The 23,852-nt window shown below is 39.5% G+C and overlaps 2 protein-coding genes across 6 annotated transcripts in view; one reads left to right on the forward strand and one right to left on the reverse strand.

Annotated features, from left to right (window-relative positions):
- Positions 1–11,539, reverse strand: part of PANK1 (pantothenate kinase 1) — a 43,531-nt gene extending 31,992 nt beyond the window's left edge. Inside the window, exons 1-4 of one of the 2 annotated variants that reach the window (XM_038180860.2) lie at positions 11,383–11,539; positions 11,221–11,290; positions 10,674–10,794; positions 4,194–4,295 (exon numbers count right to left, since the gene is read on the reverse strand). Coding sequence is in view for 1 of the 2 variants with exons in the window: in XM_038180859.2 (XP_038036787.1) it covers positions 2,156–2,186 (31 nt within the window). In the remaining variant the exon portion in view is untranslated. Of the gene's footprint in view, positions 1–2,155; positions 2,297–4,193; positions 4,296–10,673; positions 10,795–11,220; positions 11,291–11,382 lie in introns of those variants that run through there. The other variant, XM_038180859.2, reaches the window with a different exon arrangement.
- A 9-nt stretch (positions 11,540–11,548) lies between these two features.
- LOC119715496 (kinesin-like protein KIF20B) overlaps positions 11,549–23,852 on the forward strand; it is a 40,828-nt gene continuing 28,524 nt past the window's right edge. Inside the window, exons 1-13 of one of the 4 annotated variants that reach the window (XM_072039586.1) lie at positions 11,549–11,703; positions 13,250–13,331; positions 13,898–13,984; positions 14,084–14,200; positions 14,412–14,550; positions 16,035–16,219; positions 17,387–17,435; positions 17,720–17,914; positions 19,360–19,471; positions 20,017–20,088; positions 20,569–20,715; positions 22,102–22,264; positions 23,079–23,244. In XM_072039586.1, coding sequence (XP_071895687.1) covers positions 13,251–13,331; positions 13,898–13,984; positions 14,084–14,200; positions 14,412–14,550; positions 16,035–16,219; positions 17,387–17,435; positions 17,720–17,914; positions 19,360–19,471; positions 20,017–20,088; positions 20,569–20,715; positions 22,102–22,264; positions 23,079–23,244 — 1,513 coding nt within the window. In that variant the 5' untranslated portion in view covers positions 11,549–11,703; position 13,250. Of the gene's footprint in view, positions 11,704–11,725; positions 11,875–12,412; positions 12,434–12,695; positions 12,899–13,249; positions 13,332–13,897; positions 13,985–14,083; positions 14,201–14,411; positions 14,551–16,034; positions 16,220–17,386; positions 17,436–17,719; positions 17,915–19,359; positions 19,472–20,016; positions 20,089–20,568; positions 20,716–22,101; positions 22,265–23,078; positions 23,245–23,852 lie in introns of those variants that run through there. The other 3 variants (XM_072039587.1, XM_072039589.1, XM_072039588.1) reach the window with 3 other exon arrangements.

The raw sequence follows: 23,852 nt of genomic DNA on the forward strand, positions 1-23,852 counted from the left end.
ATCTTGTGTAGGAAGGGGCTGTGCTATAAATGACAAACTTGTTCCTAAAAGCTCCAGCTACCTAGTAACAAAGAATAAAAACAACCAAACATTATGCTAACATTGGGTAAGTTTGCCATAGTTACATCCTCTGATATTTCTGGGATTGGTGATCTTTTAGAGTAAATCTTACAGTGAATAGTCTGTTGTGTGCAATGAATTTGGTTTTACTCAAGAAGCCTATTTAGAGATTTCAGGTTTTCACGTGGTCAGTACAAACTATGTACACAAACAAAAAAATCTATAATTACAGACTTCTATCTTCTCATTAGATACACTGTGAAAAGAAAAATAAAGTAACTTGCAGGGTTTCTCCTGTATAGGGAATTTGCACTTCACTGCAGGAACCTTCATGTTACCAAAACATTTATTTCCTTGTAATAAAACATAACTTATCATCCATATGCACACTTAGTCTAATGGGAACTTAAGACCCACAGAAATCATCTTGGTCATCAAAGTAAGTTTTTTGAATCAATGACTAATCTGAACGGGTCAGAAAGATGTACACCAAGTATCTAATATCTTGTAAGATGTGACTGGACATCTTGGGACCAAAGCATTCTTTTGACACTCACACATAATGTCCTGATGATGCACATTTAGACTCCTTAATCTCATGAACACCGCTAACCAAATATGTTGTATTTATCCTCAACTTTGACAAGGAAGTCAAAGGAAGCTACAGAGCCTTTTTTTTGTGCCAGCCATTTCACAGATGGGAAAAGAAAACAAAAGCATTTTATATCTCACATACAACAGGAGAGATTGATTTTTTTGCTTGTTTGTTTCTAAGACCTCTGTATATCCACTCAAAGCAGAAATGATGGGGCTAGGATGTTGGTCTCCAATACTTCTTGCCTAACTGCTCTAAAATCATCAAAAGATCAAAAGAGCCATGTACCTCATCTTCATTCCATCACCTCTTAGAAGAGGGGAGAGTGGAGAAAGAGAGCTAGCACGCAAGCCAGGAAGGGAGGTACAGCTACCCCGCCACCTGAAGGCATGACATAAGTACTGCTACAGTAATCATGAGGCAACAGTGGTTGACAACTGCAAATAACAGTATCCCCACAAGTAACACAATATGATCTTGTTTCCATTCACAGGCACAAAACAAGTCTAATATAAAGCGAAACTGATATATCTGACCTAAAACCCTAATCGAGTCTGATTTATGACTTCCTTATTATGCCATTTTTCATACCTTAGATTCTCTCAGAGCACATAAACTAAACAATGTATAGATAAACCAATTCATTTTAATTCCCACATTTTGATGCAAATGCAAACAGCACTGAGCTGACACACCATGACTGTTTTTCATAGCATTAGGAAAGACTACTTATTCAGTGAAAATGCTTAATAAAAAGTTTACTGGGATCTCTTTCCCGCAGAGAGAAATCAGGCCGGAGTTCCAGTTTCAGGAAATTAGAAAGTCTGTGTTAAAAACGGGGAATTAGAAAGTCTGTGGTTAAAAACAAACAAAACAAACAATCTTCCACGCCTTCCACCAAGCAAATTTAAATTTGATTACAAGCAGATTGATTTGAGTCACAGCACAAACTGGTGTAAGGGAAAAGGGAAATGGCATAACAGTTTAAATGCTCGGTACTTATGTAGCGCTCTGTACCCAGAGATCTTCAAGCACTTCACAAACTGTGAAAAACTGTTCTTCTCACCTCTCATTCAAAGAGAGAAAAGCAACAATTAGAAAGTAGTGAGAGAGCAGAGAAAGGACAGTTCTCACCTCTAAACTAAAACCAGTATTGGGATCAGATTGACCCCAAAATGGAAATGAAAATACCCAGGCCCCCTCAAGTGAAAAACATAGCTGGAGGATTCCACAATCATTCTCAGATTTGTACTGCATTTGCCCAGACAAGGTCAGCAAGATTCCAACTCTGTTGGAAAAACATCAGAAATAAATATCTTAATTTTCTGAAAAGGAATTCCTGTTTATCTCAAGCCAAACACAGATTCAACAAACAGCTTCAGTTCCCCAGAAATTGTATTCCCAGCAAACTGTCTATCAATCTAGCAGCAATTGTATCCACGGCAGTTTGTCTATTAATCTAGCAATGTTTTGGATTGGCTGATTAGCAGTCAAACTTACATTTCATCAGACAGAACATGCTGTCTTCCATTTGATATGGCAGGGCCCTGGAAAGACTCCTCCTTCAAGCTACTTATTGAAACCAGGATCCATTTCATTTTTTTGTTGTTGTTTTGTTTGTTTTGTTTGTTTCTTAAAAACAACAATAAACCAAAAAAAAACAACCTTGCTTGCAGTTTCAACAACTTAACTCATCAGTATTAGCTTCCTTTGCTGAAGCTCCTTGAGCCTACTAGAAACACACATTTTCAGCCCACCAACATCTTGTTGATCTGCTTGTAACATTCAGTGAAAAGCTACTGATTTATCTTTGCCTGTACATCCACCTAAGTTATGGCTGTTACCACTGTGATCAAAGTTCTAGGCACACAGGTTACTGACCTCCAAACACACTGTTTGAAGCCCTTGTTTGACATAATCTGTGCTATTCTCTATGTCAATAGTTATTCGATCCGTTGTCTACTTCATTTACAACTGAACAAAAGCAAAGGAATAGAAACTACTAGTCAAGGCACTGCTCTTAAGCCATTTTCCAGTTGCAGTGCTGCCTAATAAGAGGCTAGTGTTCCCAAGTCTGTGGTCTGTGTTCTCTTCCCATCATAAGCATGCATCAGTGTTAGCTGTGGTTTTGTCAGATGAGACTGGCATTATGATATATACCTTATAAGCTGTAGCAAAAGGGGAAAAACAAACACAAAAGAAGGGGCAGGGGGAGGAGGAATGGAGAGGGAGAGAGAGTTGTGACCAGCAGCCTTTCACAGCTGCTTTTTAAGGAAGCATTTGTTGGGGAACTACTGTGAAGTTGCATACTCCTTGTCTTTCATTTATGCTTTAGTAATTCCTCCTCGCGCTCTCTTCCTCTTCTCTGATGCAGAGAAGATAAGTAAGCAGCACTCTCTGGAAACATCCAGAACAGTATCTACAGCATGGGGGCTCAAGCAAAGTGGATCTGGGCTGGATAACTAAGGCCATACTTGGGAAGAGGTGTAGCAGTGCCAAGCTGTGCTGTCATCTCCATCCATTTTGTGACAGAGCACAGTTGGCAGTGACCCCACCATTTTGGCTGGTATCACTGTGTGTTCAGAATCGTGAAATTACCAGAATACCACTATAAATTCTATTACTATCTGCAGGCTAAACTAACTGATAAAAAGCAAGCTTACTAAAACTAAAAAAAATGGTTTTCTAGGAGTAGATCCTAGCTAATATTCCAAATGGTGATGGCCTAACAGGAACGCATGCAGTCAGTAATGCCCAGTATGTTTAGCCTTACAGAAGTCCACAATATGGAAAGCACTGTTCTTCCAAATTACCAAACAGTGTGTTCAGGCAAAAAGAACGTGGAGTTATTTGCTCAGACATAAAGCTTATCATTATTGAGGTTAGGACTCCATTCCATTCTCTCCTAAATTGTCTTAGGATAAGCTATACCAAAACCGAACCATATCAAGCACAACTCCCACAAGGCATTTAGGTTCTTATTGATACAACACTGCGCGTCTCCATAAAGGGAATTTTACTGAGGTACTGTGTAGGAAAGGAATTTGCAGGTGGCTCCGCACTGTTTCACACGTCCCTGGATTAGAGATAATGAGGAAACAAGCAGTAGAAGCAAAAGCTTGAGCAAGGTCGAGATAAAACTGGCTACAGTGTTAAAGATGAGCTTTGGGGCAGTGGCTAATTGCTGGCAGGCTCCAGGTACGTGTCTGAGGGTCTCTAACCAATTGTATGGCAGATTCGGGCACGTGGACAGCGCATGGGGCTACAGGGAAAGTATATGTAGTAGTGAAAATGGGCAATAAACGCCTTCTGTTCAAGAGCCATCAGGAGTTCATGTCTTGCATCCCTTCAGTACTGTATTGACCCCAAGCAAAGATGGGATGGATCCTCCCATCTTCCCCATATCAACGTTCTCCATTATATTCATCAAACAATTTGTTAAGAACTTTGGTGTGAGAAGTTTATTCACAGGAATGTTCCTGTGATAAGGCTTTAATGAACCACTGTTTACAGTTTCCAGATGCAAATAAATACCTACCACGCTAGATTTTTCTTGTCCAAGTCCAGTGCTGAGATTCTCAGTGGCCATGTTAAAGGCTGCTTTAGACACCCAGTTGCCAGCTATACCATCCACCTAAAACTGAAAACAAAACATCAGATAAGCAATTTTGGCATGTGCAGCACATTCTCAAGCAGCACTATGACATAATGTGTAGGCTACAGCTATATTTGTTATATCTGAAATCAAGCCTCATGTTTATTTGCAACATCTGATTAAAACAATAATAATACTACAGCATCTATTTCTGAGTCATTTGTCTTGGGTAATTTATTTACTGAGAGCATGAGTCACACAGTTAGAAATGAGTCATTCTCTAACTTTATATTAATCTTACCCTTAGCATCACAGAATTCCTCCTTACCCATAAATTGTTGCATGCTTTGGTTCTTTTCACAATGCCAGAATGCTGGTTTATATAGAATATTTAGGTTAGCTGTTGGAACAAGTATCTTCACTTTATGTAATGCCATTCACCCAGAAAGATCTTATGATGATTTATAAATGTGTGTATTTTCAAACGTGTATGAAGATTGAGTTTTTTGTATTCTTTGTTGCACCCATATATATGGTATGGTATTCTTCTCATGGTAGCATGAGAACACATGGCAACTTTATACAGGAGCACCTGATTGGAACTGCAAGCAAATCCTTCAGTCTTTTGAAACAGCACAGGGGAAATTGAGAAACATCAAGGTTTCACTGGCAATGGAATCTGGCCATTTACGTCTCTGTTTTTGCAAAATTGGGTTTACCTTCTGAGAGTCAGATCAGCCAGAGCTTGGCAAAACTCACCATTTTGGTGGAAACCTTTCAGTTTCCTCAGATTAGCTGCGTGCAAACTCTGAGTAAGGAAGCCTGGCCTGTTTGAAAACTTCACTCATCCTTGGCTGGAGCATGTTGTGACAGCATGAGGCAGAACAACATCAAATTAAGAACTCTACGTTGAACTACACTTGGAAATTCTCTACCTGCACAAGTCCGGATATGCCCAAAGGTAAGTATATCAGGCTGCATATTTGTATATCCAGCCAGCATATTTGACTTCTGGTTGAAGAACTGCCAAAGATGCAACTTGACAAGCAGCGTAGCCAATCTCTGAGGGCCTAACAGAACAGAAGCAGCCTGGCCCTCCTGTCCCACCAGCATTTCTGCCTGCTCTTCTGCTGCCCCAGAACTTGTTTGTCCATGCAGATCTGCTTGTCAGTCTGGCTGAAAATAATGGTTTAAGAATGTGTTTAAACAATTATCTGTTCATTAACCTTCCTTTTGAGAAGCAACTGAGACTCCATGCCTATTTATCACATTTAACCTGCCGGCCCACTTTCAGGGAAGATGGCTGTGTTTCTCTTCAGCACTGCATGGCACAAACCCAGGTCCTTTCTCTCAGGAGTACAACTCCACACAGGACAGACGTTTGACATGTATTAAACTCCCTGCCTTTTCTCTTTCCTACAGGATAGGCACTGTGCATCCTGATAGACTACTAAAATACAGGCTTTAGAAGAGTAAAAGGAAAAAAAAAGAGATGACTTCACACAGAAACAGGAAATGCCCTGGGTCATTTTCTATTGTCGAAGAACCATTACTTTCAAGTGCTTTAGAGATAAGTCACTGGTTGAGAAATTTGTTTTCTAAATGTGCCTTCTTTGCTTTCTATCATGTTGTAGGATAACTGTGTCACTTAATACTACACGTTTTACTTTTATATCTAAACTAAGAGGCTAGTAAAGAAAGCAAGGTTCCTCCTGGGCAATTCAGGTTGTGGTCACGTTGTTTAGCTGTACCAAGCAGAATAACAGCACTTCCAGAACAAGAATTTAACCTATGCCTGAAACAATTCTGAGCACTTTTCTCCTCTCTTTCCAGGAAGCCCAAATCCAACATGTGAAGGTCAGTGGCGTGACTATTCCACTCCATCCACATCTTCACATGGGGTCAAGGAGAAGCCCAGAGTGCCCAACGCCATGATGACATTCAGAGGAACAGTACGTAACGCCAGAGAACAGCACTAGCTTCTGAGGTCAAGACAGACAGGGGTGCTGCCAAGAATAAATGCAGCTATGTCCTGGGTATAAGAGCCAGACCGATGAGTAATACTACACTGAAATACTGTAGTGGCTGCACTGTAACATATCCTGCTCCTTGGATTTAGCCCGTCTTACATAAGCAGTAATCTTCTGGCCCCGGAACCTCATCTTTTTGAGACACCTCATATTTTTGAGATACTGCAGCATCCAGTCTTGCAGCTTCTGCATGAAACTAATAAATACGCATATATCTTAAGAAATATCTTGGCATTCAGCCAGTTTTACTACTTCTGCATTGCACTGTTCTGGGTTTGTATTGACCTCGTGCTCTAATGTACTTCTTACTAAGTTTCTAGTAAAATGACAGAACAACGGGTGAAAATGTGATCATCAATAGAATGACTTCTTTCGGTAAAATTTTCTGGGGCTGTTCTGAGGGCTCTGGAATCATTAGACCGCTACGTATAGCCTAAAATGTATGTAACACTGCAAAAGAAGAAGCAGTATTCTCAAAAAAGTCATCCTAAGGATTAAAGCTTGAGTTCCTTGCAATATGAATAATTGCCATAAGAAGCTTAGAACTGAAATAGAACTTCTGAAACCTCTATTAGAAAAACAAAACAAAACAAACAAACAAACAAACAAACAAAAAAAACCAAAGATATATTTCATTTTAGGAAAGTCAGTCCTCAGATTTTAACATTAAATTATGATTACCTATATTTATATTTGAACAGCTCTATGGCTGATTGAAAAAGAATCAGCAACACATCAAGATAAATAAAACTTTACTAATTACATCTGGAATTCATCCCCAGTCCTTCACCTGGAGACTACAAGCCAACACACAATCTGCAAAGAAAATAATTAATACACTGTAGCGCAAAATGCAGCAACAGGCCTAGTCCCAGACCTGAGTTAGAAAGATACTACGCAAATATTTGCAGAACTTAGGCCCAGGTTTAGAAAAAAAATACAAAGGCATTTCAGGGAACCAACAAGATTTGGATTCACACTTAAAACACATGTTCATGAAATCTAAGCAGCATGTACAGACAACATTTTATGAAGCAGCGAGCATGCCTAGACTGTGTCTGTCCTTCTGTATCAACAATGCTATCCAACAATTTTTAAACAAGAAGGAAGGCAAAAACCTTGTCCAGTGGCAGTTAAAGGTGTAAGATCGTGGTGTAAGGATCCCACATCCTGGGATAAAGGTGTGAAGACAGAGAAGTTGGTGTGAGTTTTGCCACTCAGCAGATGATTCAATTTACCATTCCCACTGCAAAACCACTTCTTATGGTATCTCCTGAGACATCAGCATCATGTTGATTAGGAGGGAAGAATATTATATGTCTAGTCAATACTATCAATATTTCTGTTTGTGGATTCTCTGCCTACATCCCCAATTACGTAATTTCCAGTAACTCAAAAGTACCCAGCTTACATGATGCAGTGCAATCTTAACACAAAATGAGACAGTGTCCTGGAACTGGCTGAGTTAGTGTTAATGCTGCAGGATACGCCACAAATGTCCCAGAAGTTTTACTTATCAACCAATTCTATGGAAAAGCCATCTATGCAGATTTGTTCTTAATAACAATAATCACTTAATTTAAGAGCAGTCCTTTTTTCTTGTGTAACTACATTTTTACAAAATACTTTGACTGTGTATTTTAAACAATTGTTTTAATATTCACAACAGACATGGTAAACACCTGATAACCAACTACACCATTTGCTACGTGACTATGAATAAGTCAGACTAAACAACTGATATATTAACATGACAAATACTTGTGTCAATGCAAAAACGTATTTCCCCATTTTCTCCAGCTAAGGCCACTTTTGCTATAATACTGACTAATATGGTATTGTGTTGCTTGGCCTGATCAACTGACTGATGTCCAAATGCTTCAGCTCCTTTCAGCACTAAAGCAACAAATCCTTAGCCACCGTAGTGGTCTTGAGGTATTTGTTGCCAGTTGTAGAAAGACCCTAGAAAAGGCAGAACAACAGCCAGTATAGAACAAGGCACTTTGTTACATGTGCTCATTAAAGGGTTGTTCAAATTAAAATAATCTAAGAAGCTAAGTACCCTCATATAGTTGGTAACCATTTCAAAATGCTAGATCAGACCTTCAAAGCAGTGATTGTTTTTTTTTTCTGTAGTACGATAATATAAATAATTTTGAGATGTTTTCAGTTACAAAATTAAATGGTTGATTACAGCTTAAATGATCTTTTTAGTTCAACAGAGAATTGTGAAATAAAGGACAGAACGAGTAATGAGAGGGTAGAGGGAGAAACAGGAAGAATTAGTGACAGCTTCTTTGTCTCAGCTGCACTCTTAAAAAACACTTTAGTTAAAAAAGGTTAACTAAGTCTGGAGTTACACAACTGAACAAAATAATCTCAGAAAATACACTCCAAACCTTCTCCTACGTAAGGCAATACATTGCCGCTCAACGAGTAATACTATCTTTATCATACACGAGTTTTTAAATAGAACTTCAAAGACTTAAAACCAGCGTGCTGATCACACGCAGCACACAAAACACAGGCATGGGACCAGCTGGCCAGGCTGCAGCTGAGCACAGCGTGCACACCATGTGGCATCCAGACAAGCCATCTTAACTCCACTGTGCCCCCAGCCGTGGGCCAATTGGGCTGGGGCCAATTCACCCCAGGGCAGCATGCTGAGCCACTGGGCACCCCGAGGGAACAGCCACTGGGGAACTGGGGGAAAGGGAAGAGGCTCTGACCACCCAGCCCAGCCCCGGTGCTGTCACCTGCTCTGTCTGGCAGTCTGTCGTGGCTGACTGAGGGAAGAAATGCTGTGTAAGTCTGCACTGGACAGCCACCAAACTTGCTGGTTTTCAGGTGACCGCCTCTGTGCTCCAGGGATGAAGGGAGAGCTCGGGCAGGCATACCCTGAAGCACAAAATTGCACTGAAGAATCCAAGCCATTTTTCTCTTCTGTTTGTGCCTTTAATGCTAGTCTCAAGGTTCCAGGCACCAGGAGACCATCTTCCACGGAAAACCAAATTGAGACGTTGTAAGGAATGAGCAAGAGGCAAAGTAAAGAAGTGAGTTGGTCATAGCAAAATGGTATGGAACAAACTGGGAATTGAAAGCCCAAGGATATAGCTTGTTGCTTAGAAGGTATGGTGAAGGAAAACATACCTATGGCACTAAAGAAAAATAAAAAGCAAATGAACAGCCTGCAAAGTGTCGAGTTCATAAAATTAGCTGCGTACACATGAGAAATTTTGTCACCTGAAGGCAAATGATTGGGGTGGGACAGTGAGGGTACTTCTTCATAGGTTCAAATTCAGGGCAGTGTGAAATGCTTCCACAACTGTGCAAATGACAAGATCAATAACAAGCACTGCCCTGAAGGATGGGGTGAAAAGGGGCTCATGCAGCAACTACCAAGAAGATAACTCAAGAATCACACCATTTTCTGCTAAGACACCTGTGACAATAACCAGGAGCTTTCTGTGCCAATGAGCTCCAAACTAACCCTCACAGGAGGACTTTCCCAGCAACCAGACTGGAAAGGAAGCCTGTCTCTGTGAGCCAAACGCGGGAGAAGAACAGTGGACCCAGGACAATGACGGGATACTGAAGTACTTTGTTAATTCCCTGGGGAAGGTGAGTTGACTACAAAGGTACTGGAGCCAATCCTGGTTTGGCTGCTGCTCGGATGTGCTGAAGGGTTCTGGGCCAAGTCCCAGCTGTGCTGACTGTGTCTCTAATTACTTCTGACAGCTATGTAAAAGCCAACTGAGATAAGCTGTCTCACAAGGCATCTTATTACTCAGATGAGTAAACTATCCACAACTTTTGAACCCTGTCCCAAATACAAGCAGCCTATGTTTCCAAGGATAATGGGGAGAGTTCTAAAAAGTCATTTATAAAAATCTTACCCCCTTGTGGAGTGACAACTTTGCTCCACAAGTTACAGAGAATTTGAAAAGAACATAATCAAATTTCAGAAGGCAATGAGTTAATAGTTTTGGCAGCAGGTATTTGTTGTAACTGGCTGTCCTTGCACAAACCACTTAAGGAGACTATATTGGTAGAATGCCATAACGTTTATTTACATAGATGGTGTTTCATCATCTTTCACGCCAAAACAGGCTGGGTTGGTTATGCTGATCTAATGTTTTCTTTATCACAGTTTGTGTAAGGTTAGGAGCGCATGTTAAATTGTATTTTAGTTTGCTCTTTTAGAATGATGATGACATCCCTTTGAGATACTAGGTTAAGTTATGCAGCATGTGCAGTTTAATAAAAATAGCTTCAGAAATCTAGTGTTCAAACAAAACCAAAATGTTGCTCGTAGCATATCCTTTGCTATGCTCCTCACCTTAGCAAGAAAAAAAATTCTGATGGAAATAGTGCAACGTTGTTCAAAACATACCTTGCAAAATATTCTGAGAAGATCTTCAGCTTTCCTTCCCAGCAAGTGGAAGAGAAGAACTTTCAGGTTTGCCCCAGAAGCAATTTCTTCCCTTTCTTTGACAGCTGTTCTCAGTCCCCTCCTGAAAGGAACACAGGTTGTTTGGAATTAGCTGAGTTCAGTAACTTCTGTTCACAACAGAAACCAGGATACTTTTAAAAAATTAGACTCAAAGAGTCTAAAAGAGCTTTTTCGCTTATGTTTAGCAAACGATTTCAAATTCAAAGTTACATCATTTTGTGCTGTTAAAACAGAGCAACTCTTGCAAAATGGCCTGCATCCAAACCCAGATCCAATACACATCTTTTGCTGATGACACAGCCTCTGTTTAAAGAACGATGGGACTATGGGATGTAAGGCAACCTCATCAAAGCTTGATACAAGATACAAGACCTGCGTAGACTGTTTATTTATTTATTTATTTATTTTTACAGAATTCCTTGCGCTTACACGGCGCTCTTTCATCCAAATGAAAAACAAACCTCTGGGTTCGGTAGTTACGACTTGCCTTTTCCTTTTATTCCAAGGCACAGCAGACAGCCGGTCCTCGTTAGCGTTCAAAGCACCCCTGAGTGAGCCTGAGGAGAAACGTGTGGCGATTGCTGTTAGCGAGAGCTGCAGTCGGTTACCACGAGAGCCGTACGTTACCATTATAAGCGCTGTGCGTTACCGTGCCCTGCCATTCTGTAACAGGACGATCAGGACAGCGATTGGCACTCGCTGCTTTGACCAGAAACCCGGCGGATTTCCCCCGCTGCCGTCCCAGGAGCCCCCCAGGCCGCTGCTCACAGCAGGCCCCCCCACCTACCGCCTCCCCCCACCCCCCCGGACTACATTTCCCAGCGAGCCTTGCGCCGCCGCCGCATCCATTCCAGCGGCCGGCCCCTTCCCGGCTCCCAGCATGCCGCGCGGCGCGGCGCGCTGCCATTGGCTGGATTTGAATAGAGCCCGCGGCCGGTTCGCTCTGAGCCGTCCGCTGCTCCCGGGGCAGGTGCGGGGTGGTGGGGCCGGGGTGAGGGGGCTCTGTGCGGGTCGTGGCGCTGCTGCTGCTGCTGGCCGGGGGCTCTGTCAGGGCGGCTGCCGGCCTGTGCTCACTGCGCAGCCCTCCCGCTGCGGCCCCGCGGCCGGCTGGTGCCCGTTAGGCGACGCGGGGCGCAGCCGTGTGCGTGCTGTAGGCGAACAACGCGGCGGGTGTGGGGCACACGGGGCTGGGGGGGGGGCTGTGGGGTCAGGAGCGAGGGGGCTCTGAAGCGGCCCTGGCGCTGTCTGCTCTTTAACGAGCGCTGCGTGTCCCCTGCTGCCTTTAGGGAGGTGGCAGCCGTACGGTTCTCTGGTGTAGGCGTGGGGGTGGGCGTTGGAAGGCTGCTGAATCGCTGCGTCCAAAATAGTGGGAAGCCGGGCAATAAATAATTGTTGAATTGCCAAGACACTTGCTGCCGTGGTGCGTGAGTAACAGCCCAGCGAGCTACTGTAACGCCCAATAAAAGCCGCGAAGTCACCAACTGTCATAGTCACCAACCGTTAGGCTGTGGAATGTCTCTGAGGTCTGTCCCATGTTAAGCTACCCTGGGTTATCTCCACAATTCCAACTGTTTGTTAGGTCCTGTGGAGATAACTGCAGCTTGGATTAATCTTGCAAGGAGCTTTTATTCCAACTGGACACTAAATGCAAAATGTGACAAAGCGGATATGGAACAATGTGGCTGTTCTTATTAAATAGTGTATGTAAACATTTTCTAATCAGGCACTGTGGTTTTGGCAAGGTTGTGGTACACAGAAAAGGCTTTTTCCTGGTAAACAGTTGTGTTGTGGTTTAGCACAGCAGGCAGCATAGCAGCCCACAGCTGTGCATTTACCCCTTCCACAATGAGATGGGAGGGAACAGGAAAACAGTAAAACTCATGGGTTGAGATAAAGGAAGGGGAAATAATAAAATCAAAATAAGATGCACAATGCAATTGCTTACCACCTGTTGACTGACATGCAGGAACATGGTAGGCAGCAGCTTCTCCCACCTCAGCCAGCCTCCCCAGTTTTCTTGTTCAGCACTACAACACATGGTATGGGACATCCCTCTGGGCAGCCAGGGCCAGTTGTCCTGGTTCTGTCCCCTCCCAGCTCCTGGAGCACCCCCAGCCTCCTCCCAGGCAGGGCAGCAACAGAAGCTGAAAAGTCCTTGACTTAGTGTGAGTACTGCTCTGCAACAACTGAAACATCTGTGTGTTATCAATGTTTTCCTTCTCCTAAATCCACAACATGATACCATACTAGGTACTATGAAGAAAACTAACACTGTTTTATCTGGAACCAGGACAAGTTGCTTTTCACAGAAAACTGTGGCTGGTCTTAATGCGTTCTGATGTCAATGCTTCTGTCCAAGTATTGGAAGCTTGATGTGCAAGCCATGAACAGTGTGAAGAAAGCCTTCTCCTGAAAGAAGTTATGGGTGTCACTTAGCCTCATGTCATCTGTCAGAGTTTAGAAACTCTACATTATCTAGAAATAGCAAACAAAATACTTAATATATCATCTTGCAGGATGGACCCAATTTGGGATGAAGATAAATTTTTCAGACCATCCTACGTTACAAGTGCTGAGCTGCCTCAAAGAACAGGACCAGTAAGTGTGGAAGATATTAAAGCAGATCTCTCTGATGAATTTTCGTTGGTTTCATCAAGCTCTGATACAAGCCAGGAAAGAAAGCTTTAAATGCTTACATTATTTTGATTGTTTTAATAAACGTAGTTCTTTCATTGGTAAGAATCATTACAATTTTACAGAGGAGATGAAAAGCTTCTTTACTGTCCTTTTAATTTGAAGGGTATGCATAGGATAGACAAAATTGCGGTGATGCACCTAAAAGGTGCATCATCTTTACATGTGGATGAGGCTAATGTCAGATCAGTGCAGCTTAATCATAGGATTTTTTTTATGTATTTTGTTCTTGCAATGCAGTATACATATGTGCTATAATATTATTTGTTTTGAGACTTTAGGTTATCACAGGGAACTACTGTAGGGGCCTGAGTGCTTGTGAAAACTGACATAGTGAGTTATTTTTGCTTCCTGTGTCATCAGATGAGTCTATCCAAAATAGCCTAATGAAAACAGCAATGCCTTAACGTGCTAGATATCAAACAGAATCTAGTCAAACTTCTAACTTCATTCTCATCTTTTATTTTAAGAGGAGCAGTTTGGAGTCTAAAGGACACATTGAAGTTTGCCTGCGTGTTAGGCCATTTACATTATTGGAAAAAGAAAATGAATCACAGGTGTGACATTTATTTAATTAAAAAATATATATGCCTTTCCAGTAAGGTGAGCTTTTTACTCTTTTTCATGTCTGTTTTGCTTTTGCTTCCTTTTAATAGGACTGTTTTTTAGTGGAGGATTCAACAAGTATTATACTGAAGCCCCCTAAAAATTCCTTGAATCGACTGAGTGAAAAAACTGCTGGGCAGCAGATACAGAAATTCACTTTTTCACAGGTAAATGACTTGTCTTTAAAAGCTTTTAAGTTATTTATTGGGGGGGGGGGGGGAAAATGTTGCTTGACTTCTATTACTTAATAAAAGCAAAACAAGCAAACTTCTTTTAATCTTTTAGTCTAAGATTAAAAACAAAACAATACCTGGTTCTTTAAAAGTCTTTAATGATTGATTAAATAAAGATATTAACCGGTTTCTTGGTAATGTTCAGGTTTTTGGACCTGAAACAACTCAAGAAGAATTCTTTGAAGGTACAATGAAGCAACCAGTGCAAGACTTCTTAGAAGGATATGATCGTCTTATTTTTACATACGGTGTTACAAATGCTGGGAAAACATACACGTTCCTAGGTATGAGTAATGACTTTTTTTCCTTGAACTAATGAACTAACTTTCTTCACTTAGTAAAGTGAGAATTCCTTCTGGTAGAGTCATTCTAACTCTTTCATTTAGTGATGCTACAGAACCTGCATGTTGGCTTCTCTTTAATATTAGCAAATATTAGTAAATTGCCTTTGAAAGTCTCATTCCATAACAAATATCATTAAACTGGCAGCAATTGGAGTCACTACCAGAATTTATGTATACATACAGTGATATTCGTTTGTAAGGCTGTAACAATTTTAGTCAGGTGTCTTGAATGTCAGTGTGGGGCGGTGGGGGGTTGAGAAAAAATACATGTTCTACACACTTCTCACATCCTGGTATATAAGTCACTCTACAGCAGGCTAATTTCTTTTTTTTTGTTGTTGCTACATTGAAGTTACATACGTATCTTTAATGCTGTTCCTTGTTTGAAGAAAGCATATCTGAGTTTGTAACATTTGTCATAGGCAAAGAGCAAACATTTCAAAATGTTTGATTACTTTTAAGTATTTATACCTTGCCTCAAGTATCCGAGTTTAGCAATAATATCACAGCACATCAGGAGTCAAGATCATCTATTTTTGTACTGTTAAAGCTCAATCTCCTTTCTGGCCAGAAGATGTCCTTCTTTATTTTTCAACCAATCTTAACAAATGAGGTGACCGGATTTACAGAGAATCAAGTTCCCCTTTTTCTTTATGATACTTTCAGTAGTTCTAGATGCTATATGAATTACCTGATACACAGAAGTAGTAGAAGACAATCGGTATTCTAGTGATCAGTCATTTCAATAAATGTGAATTTCCTATGACACAAGGTTCAGTGTCATTCTAGGTTATGTTCTTTTAGGTGAATTATAAGTGAAGACTACTGCCCGTGAATTCAGTTATCATTACTTGGGGGTGATAATGCCAACTATTTCTTGTTGTAATAGAAACAACATTTCTTTTTGATGTGAACTGGGTTGGGGTATGTTATGAGATGTGGCTATTCATTAACTTTTTTGATTAATGCATTTTTAGATTTGATGCTTTCTCAAGGTATCATGCTTCTAGGTCTTCACCATTCAGCCCTGTCAATTCTTACTATTGCTCAATATCTAAGTCTTTAAAAACACATAGATAACTTTCATAGAGCGTTCCGTAACTTTTCCAGTACATGGTCTCACTTGTGTTCGCAATAGACTTTTCAAACTTGTAAGGCTAAGCTTATACAGTTTTTGCTGTCATTCTTTGTGTTATGGTGGATCCTGTACTATCAAAGGAATAGAGCATGAGCTGCTGCTTCAAGCCAATACTTTCCAAAAGCACTCTGACATAAGGACATGGAAAACATTACTTCTGGCTGTATCTGGCCTCCGAATTCCTCATGTATGCCTTGAGATTGGAATCACTTATCTTTGTCCTCATGTATGTGTATATCTTGTTTACAATAGTAACTGGTATCTTTCTTTTGGATGCTGCTTACAGGAACTGAAGATGACATTGGTGTTCTGCCAAGGACTATGGATATGCTGTTCAAAAGTATTCAAGGAAGGCTATACCCAGGAATGGATCTCAAACCCCATCGATGTAGAGATTATGTAAAGCTGACTAAAGACCAAGTGAGAGAAGAAACTGCTATTAAAAACTCTCTACTTCGTCTAACAAAAGAGGTAGAGGAGCGCTTCTTTCTATGATAAGCACATGCATCTTAGATAGCTCAGTGTTCCTCCTGTTCATTTTTCAATGGAAAGAGGCTTCTGTGTTTATGCATGGGTATATCTACTATTGGGCAGGCACTCAAATTAGCAGTAAAGTAAGCAATAGAGCTAATGAGCCGTGGTCTCCTGTGGATTTGTTTTGTAGCTGAATGCTTGATAGCATGTAAGCTCTAAGGTTTTTTTTCTATAGCTTAAGCACTTAATAACTTATCCTCTGGGGTTGCTGTTTCTTAATAAAGACTGAATGTAAGTAGCACCCAATCTGTGGGGACATGGGTAGGTCCATACCTTTAAACAGTTTACTGGCTTCCAGGACACCTGGAAGAAATTCATGCTCTTCAGGACATTTCCCTCTTTCAGGTTGGCATTGTGTATTTAAAGGAAGCCAAAAATTATTTTGAAATGGAAAAGGCATAAAGCCAGCGGAGCTTTAAAGATTTGAAACAAAATAGGTTTCTGGTAGTCTTAGCAGATAGCTGTCATTAACTGTTGAGCGGTCCAAAAATACACTTCAGTTGCATGAGTTATCTGGAATTCAACCTGCTTAGTCCAATTACAGTTGTGGGGGCTGTGTCTTACACTAGCATACTTCTTTCTTGGTGTTTTTAATTCAGAATGGATGGTGTATTACAAAAAAGGAGCAGATGCTACAAACTAAAAATAGAGAGTGATTCTTGTGCTATTTTCTTTTTTCACTGGGGAAGATTGAAGCATTTCCTTAGTGGTGTGCTTGGTCTTACTGGGGTATTCTAACTTGTGGAGTTCGTTACCTTGATTTTATCTGTGAGTTAAGTGTGAATTTCTGTGGTGTGGAAGGTAGGTGGCAGTACAACTCACTTTAAAGGCACAGGCATGTATTCAGTATAGCTTCAACAGTCTTTAAGTACTTTAGGGGAAAAAAGTCTTCTCTGTGTGTGTGTGGGGGGAAAAAGCTGTGTAAAACTGATCTAGGTTGAGTGAGAATATAAGAATAAAATAAACGGCTGTGTGTAGGTACATGCAGTAACAGTAAACAAATCTGTTCACGTGATGTATGTGCCTCCTCTAATTTCTAGAAGTGTGCTCACAAGCCGCACTTCAATGATACATCCTAAAGTCTCTGTTTTTTTTTTTCTGTAGGTAGAGCATCAAAATACTGCCAACAGCAAAGCACCAGTTGATTCTAAGGGTATGTTTGATACTAAAGAACTACCATTAATAAAACTGGCAAAGATGCTTTTTAAGGTCGATAACTGGCTTCTGGCTTAGGTTAAATGCCAAATGATCCTTTTATTATTATTATTATGACTGAACTGAATAATGAGCAAGCTATCTAGACAGAAAACACAAGGATGAAATGGTTAGGAGACTACCTGTGCATCTACCCTAAACTGGTATTATACGAGATAAAACTACCTAAATACAGCTCACTTTGCTAGCTCTGTTTACTTTGTAATATTTTGTTCTTGACAGAATTGGAAGAACCCTTAAAAGGACCAGAACAATCTAGCACCACAGTGGAAAATTACTTGAAGTTCTCTGTTTGGGTATCATTTTTTGAGATATATAATGAATGTTTTTATGATTTACTGGTTCCTATATCAAATGACAAGAAAAGAAAAACACTCCGCCTGGCTCAAGATGTCAAGGGATGTCCTTATGTAAAAGGTGATTAGAATCTATTGTAAAATGTGGAGCTTGGTATGGAAAATTGTTCTTCCTATAGTCATGTTTTTCTAGATTAGAAAATGCCTAAATAGATTCAGTGAAGCACTAGAAATGTCCAGTTGAATATGAAAGGCAAGTCTATATACAGCTCTTATCTTCAATATTGTCTTCCCTTTCCCTGCATGTAGGCCTGTGTGGATTCCACAGTCTTCATATTTCTTAGAAACATAGAAACAAGAGAATCTTAAATCTTATTCTTTTCCATTTAAAAAAAAAAAAAAAAAAAAGTTCTAGAAGTTCTTACCTGTGGTTATAACTGGCTCAACAGTTAGGTTTCTTAGTATCTTCTGTGGAAAATCAGATTTTAGTCACCATATAAGAAAACTTGTTCTGGCTACAGATTTACATTTTACAGTACTTCAAACCAATAATATTACAAGTTTGATTATTGGTTTTGGGGGGTGGTATCAGACCTCACATATAACAATTCAATCTTCATGTCGGGTCCTGGAAAAAGTAGGGTTTGATACTTGTTTGACTTGTTCTACTTTTTTTGACAATTGAGATGCCAATTCTAGATTATTAAAAGCTTGTTTGCTGGTATTTGGCATGTTTTTATCTTACATAGGCAAGGCCATAAATTGAGAAAGCTGAAGTGGACGTTAAACCTAACTCATTCACTTCTTCAAACACCAAAGTGTGTGAAATAAGAAATAGCCTACTTCGAGCTATGCTTTGGCTTAATCTTGATTATAAAGCTTAGTGTCAGGCTGTTATTGAGAGAAACACTTAATGATTTGTTTTTTCTTGAGGAACCACTTAAGGACTTTTTTTTTTTTTCTTGGTCACATGGTATACTTGACAATACAATTTTGGTGGCCTTTCTGCTGTTGATATTATAAGATGTGTTAGGGTGACTGTAGGTATTAACTCTAGCACATACAGAGATGAAATAGTCATTATGTTGTAGCCAAAATTCCTCACTGATGCTTTTTCAGTTAAGTTGGTGGCCCGAAAAGGTATCCAGATAACCTGTTGTGGGTGTTCTTCCCCATACTCCCAGTCTGCTGGCTGAAACAGAAAGTGGTTCGCGTATTCTGCCTTAATGCATACATAGGACTTTTGTAATATTAGAGCCTACCTCGTTTTTTCAGTGCTCATGCTAAGGCTGCTTGCTTAATTTGGATAGAACATGCTTTGGTGTGTTGATAGGATGAAATGATGTGATATACCTTGCCCTTTCTTTTTCATTGGAGGAGGAATTTAATCCTCTCTGTTATCATTCTATAATTTGTCTGAAGAGTTTTAATAAAATTAGTAAAAACATTAGTAAAATGTTTGTATGGCTTGAAAATGTATAATTCTCTGTGTGCATATATTATCCCCAGCTTTCTTCTTCCTGTTGTCTAATGATGGTTACAAAATGATTTTCTTTTTTCCTAAAGATCTGCAATGGGTTCAGATCTCTGATTCCAGAGAAGCTTTTAAACTTCTGAAACTGGGGCTGAAACACCAGAGTATTGCAAGTACAAAATTAAATACTTCCTCCAGCAGAAGGTGAGAAATTTTGAATAACATAGAATATAAGATGGTGTGGGTGGAAAGGAGAAGCTAAAATATGGACTGTGGCTTTCGGAGGGTAAGAGGTTTTAACAAGTTCTAGATACATAGGTTTCAATTCGTCCTCTAACAGCATGTGACCCCATGCTTTAAATCCAAAGGATTCTTCCTTCAAGAAGATGAATGTGTATAAAAGCTAACAATATTTTATCAAATATTCTCTTCAAGGCAGACGAACTTAGCTTTAGTCCATCTAGATGTCTGGGGGGGCAAAATCCATACAACAAAAATTTATATCCCGAAAGAAAAGCTGAAAAGAATAGAAGGTTTCATGTAGATGAAGACCAAGAAATTCTTCCTCTAAGCAAAATAATTAGTGTGAGTTCCAGCTGTTTAAAAAGTTTAATGTATCTGGTAGAGTAAATGCTTAGATACATGGACAGATTTAACGGGGTTTTGAACAAGTGTTGTAGATAGCAAAGTGTTTTTTCTAAGTTTTAGTCTCACTTCATTTCTCTCTACTGACTTCCAACTTCTTTCAGTCACAGCATATTCACAGTTAAGGTACTGAAAATTGAAGATTTTGAAACACCCCGGGTGATACGAGTCAATGAGTAAGTTCAGAGCAGAATTCACCTTTTCCTTTGGGATGTGTCATTAGTTGCCTTCCATGCTGGTGTATTGGTACTATGCTGTACACCTAGTGTTCCCTGGCCTCATGCATAAAACTATGGTTTCCCCACTTCTTATCTATTTGTAGTACTAAGCCTTCTACCTCAAGCTGTCAGGTTGCAATGTTCTATATCTTGCATCCTCTGCTCAGCACAATGTTTCCCTACCCTGCTTCACTCTACTTATGAAGTCATACAAGTCCTCACGGAAGAGGATGAAGGGGAAATATAGGAAGCTTTTTGGGAAGGGGTTTGGCAGGAAGTAGTGTCAAACTTGACTGGGGAAGCAATGCTGAAAAGGTGGAAGGATTGATGTAGATGAAGACTAAAAAATCCTTTCTCTAAGAAAAGTTGATTAAAGTGATAAATAATTAGCGCATATTCCAAGGCAAGAAAGCTGAATTTTCCTATTTTTGCCTTTAGATTGTCACTGTGTGATCTTGCTGGTTCAGAAAGATGCACCAAGACACGTAATGAAGGTGATAGATTGAAAGAGAGTGGAAATATAAATACCTCTCTCCTGATTCTAGGCAAGTGTATTAATGCACTCAAGAACTGTCAACAGTCAAAGTAAGTCCTACAGATTGCAAACATGTATATACATATATATATATACACATATATACTTCTCACGCATTGCATACAACAGTTAAGCTAGTACTTGAAATATACTAGCTGACGCTGAGTTTCTTCTGGAAAGGATGGATAGACTTTCCAGATGTATAAAGTCTTTTTGATCTACTAAAGTGCTCTATAAATTTGTTTGCTTTGCTTTTTAATTAAATCATTAAATTGTAAATTGGTAAACATGCTGTCATAGGTTTTAGCAATTTAACTCTTCTGAGTTTGGCTTGTCAAACAAATTCTGGAATGACTTTTAAAACCACTTTTCAGTACCCTTACTGTAAAAGGATGAACGTTTAACTCATTTATTTCTCTGTTAACAATTTGCTATGTAATTCTACTGTCCCAATTTTCCTCACAGTGATATTGCTACGTTTATCCTAACAAAAAGAATTGTTTTTCCAAATTTTGATGTAACACTAGCCAGATCAGAAAGAATGGTAACCATATGCAGACAAAAAAGCCTACCTGCTATTTATAGGCTAGATTGGGATCTAAATGAGAGTAGACTGAACTTTTTGTATTTTAAACAACTGTACAATATATATTGTCACATCTGGTTGTAACTTTCCAGGAATTCTTTTCCACAGTTTCTCATCTAAAGATCTTTCTGTTCCAGAAGTTGAATGAACTCACTTTGCTCATGATATGCCCTTATGAGCTTTACCACTTGTGCCATTACGCTGTGCCTGACAGCCTATTCACAGACTATTATGCTTAAAAGATTTTTTTTTTTTTTTTAAAAAAAGCTTTGCTAGTGACTTGCAGTCTCCTATCTTTCTGTCCATTCTAGATAGGAAGGATGCATTAAAACTACCAGATTCTTAATGGGCTTGAATGTATTCAGAATGTCTTTCTGGTCCTAATAACTTGGAATTCTAACAACATACAACAAATGTTCTGAAGCATGATTTCTTAAAATATTTGACTTTTTTGCAGTTATTTTTCTTAAAATGATTGGTTATTGTTCCTGCTTGTGGGTCACATGTTCTGACAGTGTAACTGCCTTGATATGTTCTGTAGCATTATTCATGTAATTCAATAGCTGTCATGTGAGGCTGTGTGACCTACCCTAGGTTAAATGTTGAACGTGTTAAAGGGCTCCCATTGGTAGTTTTACTGTATCCTAACTGAGAAGATAATGATTAAGTAGCAGCTGAAACAGCCATGCAATCTCCATGAGCAGGTGTATCTAGCAAAAAACAATTTTAATTCATATAAATATTACTGTAGTTAGTTATAGCTTGTAGTCTTCCAGCTGGATAGCTCTTATATTGACTGGAACTTTTTTAACTTCTGGCCATGATTTTTTTTTTTTTTTTGTCTTCAAAGGCTGCAGCAGCACATACCATTTCGGGAAAGTAAGTTAACTCATTTTCTTCAAGGATTCTTCAGTGGAAGAGGGAAAGTATACATGATAGTAAACATAAGCCAGTGTGCTTCAGCATATGATGAAACACTCAATGTGCTGAAATTCTCGGCCATTGCACAAAAAGTAAGTGTGTAGTTGTTTATCTTGTTGATCAATAATTATGATTTGCATTTAAAGAAGGGGCTCTCTCACTTCTAAGAACATGAATTTAATTACTGCATTTTCTGTCCCCATGTTGTGATCAAATTTTCTAATTACTTTTAGTCAGGCTTTATTTTCTTGTGAAGTGTCTAAGAAGCTCTACTAGAACATTCTTTTACTTTGGAGTGTGAGGGCAGGAACATCCTCTACCAAGAAAATCCTCTACTCCTGCAAAATGTCTAGCCTGAATGGAAGAGGCTTCTTATATTTGGAAGAAACTCCCTAAAATAAATCATCTTAACTCAGTTAAACACCTGGTCCAAAGTATGTACAACAGAACTGACCAGGCTTTCAAACTGCATTGTCTGTCATGAATAAAATGATCTGTGCCTTTGAAGTTGATTTTAACTCCAAACTATAGCAACACCTACAAGCTCATCACTTCAGTGTCGTAAGAACTGATGATTTGTCCTTCAAACAAATTGGCAATTATATGAACTCTGTACATAGGAAATTCTTTTTTGGGTGGTAAACTCATTGATTGTATGTGAATCTTCACATTTTTGCAGTTTCCCAAGCTCTTGCTCTGCCTTCTATATTGTTGAAAGCGTTGTGCTCTCGGTATCTGAAGGCATACTTGCTCTTGCTTTAAGATATGTAATTGATTTCTATGGGGGTTTTCAGAGGAACATCTTACCCAAATATTTTTTGTATGCAAATACATTTACAAAATGTACTAAGACTTAAGTGCTCATTTTGTAAAAACTTCAATGTAACTGACTTTATTTTAATCCAGGACAAGACTGTAACTAGCATTAAAAGAAAAATGGCAGAGGAGAGCTCTAACAAAGTAGCTGAAAGCAGTCAGGTAAAGGAATCTGAGGAAACTGTATTGGAAGCGGGAAGAAAGCGTTCATTAGGAAATGAACCTACTGTGGAAGAAGAGCCACCTACAAAGAAAGGTACAATTTCTACCGTCACAGGACAAGGTGTCTTTCAAAAAAACTTGATTCCTATTCCAGAGCAGAAGCCAAAAGTTGCAAAGCGTAAACTTTGTGGTATGAGGAGAAAATCTGTGCTAAAATGTAAATGGAAGTAACTGTTATGTCAATGCTTGTTTGCAGAAGGTCTTATACTGTTCACTCTTAAAAGCTTAAAATACAAGTTAGTTTTTTAGACTGCTTCCTCTGTTGCTTTTTCCTCATCTGCTGATAAACTCCCAGACTCAGTAGTAATTCTAATCTTCAGGATTGTTCTCATATTAACCTTACTTCCACTTCTGCTCTTCTTCCGGGAGAGTAACATCACCTGCTCAAGTGCTTCAGAATTTCTCAGGACAAGCATCAAAGCTGTCAATGACTTATTAATTGCTCAGTCATACAATATGTGCTGTGAGACAATGTTTAATTCTGTGTGTGTGCTGTGAACACACCAGCACTGGTCAAGACGATAGTTCTGGCAAAGAAGAAAAGATTTCCATCTGAATAGGAGTAACTATTTAAGTCCATAGCTGGCCTGTTGCACAGCTCTTATGTTTGCACTTTCAGTTATCTTGCTTTCTTTACTTTAT

Source organism: Anas platyrhynchos, chromosome 6, assembly GCF_047663525.1.
Source record: "Anas platyrhynchos isolate ZD024472 breed Pekin duck chromosome 6, IASCAAS_PekinDuck_T2T, whole genome shotgun sequence".
NCBI classification, from domain to species: Eukaryota; Metazoa; Chordata; class Aves; order Anseriformes; family Anatidae; genus Anas; species Anas platyrhynchos.